This window comes from Myotis davidii, unplaced genomic scaffold (genome assembly GCF_000327345.1).
Source record: "Myotis davidii unplaced genomic scaffold, ASM32734v1 scaffold129, whole genome shotgun sequence".
Taxonomy (NCBI): Eukaryota; Metazoa; Chordata; class Mammalia; order Chiroptera; family Vespertilionidae; genus Myotis; species Myotis davidii.
Window position 1 is genome coordinate 327255 of NW_006383019.1, and position 7273 is coordinate 334527.

General features: G+C 43.2%; 1 protein-coding gene across 3 annotated transcripts in view; it reads left to right on the forward strand.

Moving 5' to 3' along the window:
* Positions 1 to 7273, forward strand: part of NCOR1 (nuclear receptor corepressor 1) — a 242871-nt gene that overhangs the window by 161130 nt on the left and 74468 nt on the right. For all 3 annotated transcript variants that reach the window (XM_015558355.1, XM_015558356.1, XM_015558357.1), the window contains exon 19: positions 4433 to 4559. In XM_015558355.1, coding sequence (XP_015413841.1) covers positions 4433 to 4559 — 127 coding nt within the window. The remainder of the gene's footprint in view (positions 1 to 4432; positions 4560 to 7273) is intronic.

Sequence of the window (7273 nt, forward strand, 5' to 3'; positions counted from 1 at the left end):
TTTCGCCTCCCTGCATTGTGCCTACATATGCAAATTAACCGCCATCTTGTTGGCAGTTAACTGCCAATCTTAGTTGGCAGTTAATTTGCATATAGCCCTGATTAGCCAATGAAAAGGGCAGCGTCGTACGCCAATTACCATTTTTCTCTTTTATTAGTGTAGACTAGTGGTCTGGCACACGAAATTTGTGTGCGAGTATGGTCCGTAGGCCTGACCTGCTATCAGGGCCATCTTCCCCAGCTGCCTGCAGCTGGCCCTGCCCCCTGCCACTACCTACCCTTGGTTTCCCTTTCTTTATTGGGTAATCTGAGCTTGACAGCTGGGGGACAGTACCAAGAGGTCGGCTGTTCCCACCTGCTCACCGGCCCCACCCCCACTGCAGGTGGCCATCAGGTGATCGGAGCCTGCTGGCTGGGGAAAGGGACCAAGAGGTGGTCAGTGCGTTTCTTAGTGACAGGCCCAGCAGTCATTCTGGTTTTTCTGCCATTAGGGTCAATTTGTATATTACCCTTTTATTATATAGGATAGAGGGCTGGTGCATGGGTGGAGGCCAGCTGGCCTGCCCTGAAGAGGCCCCCAGATCGAGCTGGGGAGTCCCCGCTGGGGGCGGGGCCAGCCTAGGTGAGAGGCTGTGGGCAGTTTGCAGGCCAGCCACGGTCCCGGTCAGGGTGGGGGTCCCCACTGGGGGCAGCGTTGGGTGGGTGAGGGGTTGCAGGTGGTTTGCAGACCAGGCACGCATCCGGTTGGGATGGGGGTCCCCACTGTGAGCAGGGCCAGCCTGGGCGAGGGGCCACGGGTGGGTGAGGGGCCGTGTCTGGAAGACGTCCAGTCTATCTGGTCTAATTAGTATATTACCCTTTTATTAGTATAGACTAGAGGCCTGATGTATGAAATTCGTGCCAGGGGCTCAGCCCCCAACACAGCGGTGGCTGCCTCTGCCTCGCCCGCCATGGCTTCATCAGGTCTAATTAGCACGTTACGCTTTTATTATTATAGATAGTACATTAGATGGTAATGTATAGAAGAAAGATTAAAATGGGAAACCATTTGGGAGTATGGAACGAATTAATTCAATTTACATTATTTCTAATGGGAAAAATAGTCAATTTTTGAAAAAAAAACTCTTCTCGAATGGCCTTCCAGATCAGTTAAGTTCAAGAGCTGAGGTTTCATTGTCTTTACTTAAAATCTCAAGATGTTATTTATTTCTTTCTACTGTATTTACATTTGCATTGATGGTGTTAAAGCAGTTGTGAGTGAGAGTGCTGGTGCCTTAGCATGAATCCTGGCAGCACACCACTGTGCCAAGTACTCTAATGTATTCTTAATCTCCAGGTATTTGAAGCATTTTGTTTTTGTTTTAAAGCCAGTGTCACTTAAGAATTTCCTTGATGAAGCAACAAAAATTAGCTTTACTAAATCTTAACTGTTGAGTACATGTCTGCGTGATAAGTGGGAAGCATGCATAAAGTTCTCCTGCTCACTATCAAAGTATGATGGCTCTCTCAAGGAAAAGCACTCTTGAAATTGAGTTCCAAGGCTCTCTTTTTTCATGGACTGTCATTTTTAGTTGACTATTTGGCAGAATTCCTTTTTTAAAAATATATTTTTTTAATTGATTTCAGAGAGGAAGGGAGAGATAGAAACATCAATGATGAGAGATAATCATTGATAGCTGCGTCCTGCACACCCCACACGGGATCGAGCCCACAACCCAGGCATGTGCCCTTGACCAGAATCGAACCCACGACTCTTCAGTCCGCAGGCTGACACTCTATTCACTGAGCAAAACCGGCTAGGGCTGAAATTTTTTTTTTAACGAAGCACAAGATGAATGAAGAAAATAGTAAATCTGAGTAAGAAGGAACTATAAAATATATGTCGTTTAATAGCATTCTTACCAATTGTTACTTTAACAATTTAATTGTAAACATATTTGAGAAATACAAATAGCTTAATCACGTTCTTATGGTCTGTTTGATTTGACATTCTAAAATATTTTCTAAGAGTATTTGTCAATGTTTCTTTAGAAATACAACTACTACTTGAGATGAGCCATCATTGCAAGATATATTTTACATTATTAACATATTCATGTGATATATCTGAGATTTGCTTCACAATAAATCAGTACAGAATGGGGATCAGGGAAAGTAGGTTAGGTATAGATGAAACAAGATTTCCCTCTAACTTCTGTATGTGTTTCAAAATTTCCAAAATAAAAACTAAAAAAATAAAAAGAATGATCTAATGTGTAATAAAAGTGCATATGTTTAAGCTGATTCACATTTGAATTATAATGTTGGCTAATTTTAAAAGTTATACACAAAGGAACTTTTAGGTTAAAAATGTGAATGCAAGAGCTAAAAATATGCTATAGCAACTAAAATATAAAGGAAAGAAAATAACAAAAAACCTACTGCTGAGAGAGTTGACTTCAAAACTGTTCTGGGAGAAAAATAAAAGAATAAATCAGACATGTTTCTAAAAGATAAACATTGTTTTTATTGGACAGGGCTCTTCAGAGAAACAGAACCAATGGGTGTGTGTGTGTGTGCGTGTGTGTGTGTGTGTGTGTGTGTGTGTGTTTCACGAGGGAGCGGGAGTGGGAGTGAGATTGATTTAATTATTTTTTATTATTTTTTTTAAAATCTTTGCTCGAGGATATGTTTATTGATTTTAGAGAGAGGAAGGGAGAGTGAGAGAGACACATCCATGTGAGAGAGAAACATTGATAGATGCCTCCTGTATGCAGCCTGACTGGGGATGGAACCCACAACCTGGGTATGTACCCCCACTGGGTATCGAACCCCTAGCCTTGCAGTGTACTGGATGACGCTCCAACTGAGTCATACCAGGCCAGGGTGAGATTGATTTACTTTAAGAAATTGGCTCATGATTTTGGAGGCTAAGTGGGTAAAAAATCCAATAGGATAAGGTGATAGGCTTGGGTACTCAGAAGAGCTGCAGTCTGAGAACAAATTTCCTTGTAGGGTGTGTGTGTTGGGGGTAGGGTGCAGGTAGCCATCAATCTAGTTCTGTTAAGGCTTTTAATTGATGGAATGAGCTCTCCCCATATTATGGAAGGTAATCTGCTCAACTCAGAAGCCTATTGATTTAAATATTAATCTGGTCCAAAGGAAAAAATAAACAACGCATGCATGAACACATCCAGAATAATGTTTGACCACATATCTGGGTACTGTGATCCAGCCAAGTTGACATAAAATTATTATCACAGATGTCTTTAAAACTTCTTGTTCTGATCATTTTAATTACAACTGTAATAATAGGACCAGCAGGCTTTAATTGTTGGTCTAGGGCAGCGGTTGCCAACTGGTGGGCCGCAGACCACTGGTGGTCCGTGAGGTCCAAAGGGTTGGCTACTGCTGGTCTACAGTGTTTTATCTTTTTAAAAGAGATCCCAGGAAAACATGACAGAATGTTACCTGTTAAAACACAGTGGAAGATATATAGGATTTCTATTTTTGTGTACTTGAATTGTTACATTGACATTTAATAAATTCTGTTGTCCCTGACCAAGTGGCTCAGTTGGTTGGAGCATTGTCCCATACACCAAAAGGTTGTGGGTTCAATTCCTAGTCAAGGCACATACCTAGGTTGCAGGTTCAGTCCCGTATCTGGGTGTGCTCAGGAGACAACTTTTTGATGTTTCTCTCACATCGATGTTTCTCTCTCACCCCTCCTCTAAAATCAATGAAAACATATCCTTGCCGAAACCGGTTTGGCTCAGTGGATAGAGCGTCGGCCTGCGGACTGAAAGGTCCCAGGTTCGATTCCGGTCAAGGGCATGTACCTGGGTTGTGGGCACATCCCTGGTGGGGGATATGCAGGAAGCGACTGATCGATGGTTCTCTTTCATTGATGTTTCTGACTCTCTATCTCTCTCCCTTCCTCTCTGTAAAAAAAAAAATCAATAAAATATATTTTAAAAAATGTTAAAAAAAAACCCACATATCCTTGGGTGAGGATTAAAGAAAAAGAATTAATGAATATTATATAGTGAAAATGCGTGGGGATATAGTACATTATTGCATGTGAAGATTCCACATTCCACCTTATTATTATAAGAAAAAAGTGTTATTTTTATTAGAAAATACATTATTTGGAAGGAAAGAAGAGCAGGAGTTTTGTGATTTGGGGCTATTTATATATGTATAGTGGTGAGTAATTAAAAAAATTTGTTTTTATATTACTTTTGATCAATTTGTTGAAAACGATTTACCTACACAAAAGACTAGTTAATGGTTATCTGGAGATAACTGTACTCTTACCAGAGCAGCTGTCACATATACAGCCTTCTTGTTCAGTGTGTGTGTATGTATTTGTGAACTCCATGATTTCAGATAGGAAAAGGCTTGTTTCTTTCCATTTAGTTATTTAAATCATAACTAATATTTTGTTACTCTAGACTTCCCGAAAACCTCGTGAAGAACGAGATGTGTCTCAGTGTGAAAGTGTAGCTTCCACCGTTTCTGCTCAGGAAGATGAAGATATTGAAGCCTCTAATGAAGAAGAAAATCCAGAAGACAGTGAAGGTATTTCAGAATGTTAAATTTAGTTGTACCTCCTGCTAGCCCAAATGCGTAGTTTTTAGCTTAGTGGTTTGACTGTTTAGGAATTGCCTCATTAAGGAAATAGGACATTTGTGTTTTCAAGGCATAGAGACATTAAACTTGAACATAATGTGTTTATTTGTTCAACTAACAAATATTTATGTAGCACCTGAGATGGTAAAAGTGCTACAGACAGAACGTCTTGAAAATGCCAGTCATGCTTCAGACAATATTTCGTGTCCTTTTTTTTTTAAATAACAGCCATTCTAACAGGTGTGAGGTGCTTACTCACTCTGTTCTAACCACTGTTCTTTCTTCTATTCCTGAGCAGAGCAACTCTCACTTTAGGGATTTTGCATGTGCTAACCCCTCTACCTGGGATGCTCTTCTCAAAAATGTACCTGTTGGCTCGTTCTCCCATTTCTTCAGGCCTCTATTGATATGTAACCCTATCTCTATAATATCTCTTTATCCACTGCTTCCTAAGTTTTGTTATTTATTCACTGCACTTATTGCCACCTGATATATCTTCTATGTATTGTTTAATATCTGTTTTACACTAGAACTAGTAGCCCTGTGCATGAATCCATGTGCCAGTAGGTCACTGCTGCCCTCGTGTAGCTCTCTGCCCGCTGCCCCGTACTCCTTTAGCTCCCCCACTTCTCTTCCCACCCCCTATAGCTTGCTGCCCTGCCCCCTCCTGTAGCTCTCTGCAGCCCACTTGTACCTCACTGGCCCACCCTCATGCTGTATGTGTGATCTGGTTGTGACATGCTTGGTTGTTATGCCTCAGGGCGTAATGGCTACGGGTCACGCACACGGCAGGGCCAATCCAGGGGTTGGGGTGCCGCCCCAGGTCGGGTCGCACACAGGCGCCCAGGAGGGCCAGCCGATCACTGCTGCCCCACCTGGCTATCCCGGTTCAGGTCGAACACGGGACGCCTGGGTGGGCCGGCGGATTGCTGCTGGGAGCTTACATTGCCAGGGTGGTTGGCCAGCCTGAAAATAGCCATCAGCCCCTCACCCAGGCTGGCCAAACCTCCATGGGGTGAGGGTCCCCACTGGGGTGGACGTCCTCCGAGGGGTTCCACACTGCAAGAGGGCATAGGCCGGGCTGAGGGACCCCTGAGTGCACAAATTTTTGTGCACCAGGCCTCTAGTAATATATAAAACTCTAGAGGAATAAAGAGGGTGCACAAGGTAGCCTACCTCTTAAAATGACATAAATATAAGTTAGCCTTTCCTCTCTCTGAGACATCTAACTTCCTATTAACTGTTTACAAACTATAATGAAAATATATTCTATTATTTCACGATCCCAAACTAGGAAGGCAGGTATATTAGAGAAGTAAAATACATCTATACATTTTAAAGGATACACAAATGAGTAATTCAATCATTACTTTCTCTGTTCAAAAAGTATAAACCTCTGGAGTTATGAACATAACTCACAATTGCAAAAAATAGTAAGTGCCAAATTAACAATTAAAAATTAGTTTAGGATGATCTTTCAAGGCTATATAGAACTAGTTCCCAAAAAAACCACTTTAAAAAGATGGTTCCTATTCTCAACACCATTTAACTTTTTAGTTTTATTTCTTACATAAATCAATGATACAACTTTTAAAGTTTTTATCCTAATATATAATCCCTCAGCCCATCACCCAGACTGGCCAGGCACCCCAGTGGGGACCCCCCCCCTAAAGGAGGGGTGGCCAGCCTGAAAATAGCCATCAGCCCCTCACCCAGGCTGGCCAAACCTCCATCGGGTGAGGGTCCCCACTGGGGTGGACGTCCTCCGAGGGGTTCCACACTGCAAGAGGGCATAGGCCGGGCTGAGGGACCCCTGAGTGCACAAATTTTTGTGCACCAGGCCTCTAGTAATATATAAAACTCTAATATGCAAATCAACCGAAAAGTGGAACGACCAGTTGCTATGATGCATACTGACCACCAGAGGGCAGATGATCAACACAGGAGCTGCTCCCACTAGGGCTGGCAAGCAGGTGGCAGGTGCCAGGAGGGGCCCCCCGATTGCCCCACCTGCCAGTCACCCTGCAGAGGCAGATGACTGGAAGAAGGGGGTGGGGCCGGCCAGTGGGCAGCGCCAGGCTGCCAGCCAAGGTGGGTGCCAGCGGGGGGCCCCTGTTCGCCCTGCCCGTCACCCCACAGATAGCTCCTGATCGCCGGCCAGGCCTAGGCACCCTACCCTATATATTGAGAATAGTCCCTTAGATTTAAAAATTAAAACCCGGCATGGCTACTCTAACACTGAAAAAACAGGATGATGCAGCGATGACATGTATGGACTCTGGCTTGCACATTTTGTGGTTTGCCGTGATTCTGACACTTATAACTGTGTGACAAAGCCAATTACTTAACTTATCTCTGCTTCAGTTTTTCCACCCATAAGATGGAAGAAATGGTACTACTGCCTCAGAAGGATCATGTTATGTACTACTTTTTCTAATCAGGGCAAAAAAATGTAGCACACCGTACAACAGCAAGATGCCTTTCACCTGTATGAAAAGTATGGTCACTGGTGCATGCAGCATCCCAGATTGTGAGAGGGATGTCCAACTGCAGATTCCCAGATTGTAAGCGGTCACAGGCTGGACTGAGGGGACCCCCCCTTCCGTGCACAAATTTTGTGTACTAGGCCTCTAATATACTTAAAAGACAATACAAATGATGTA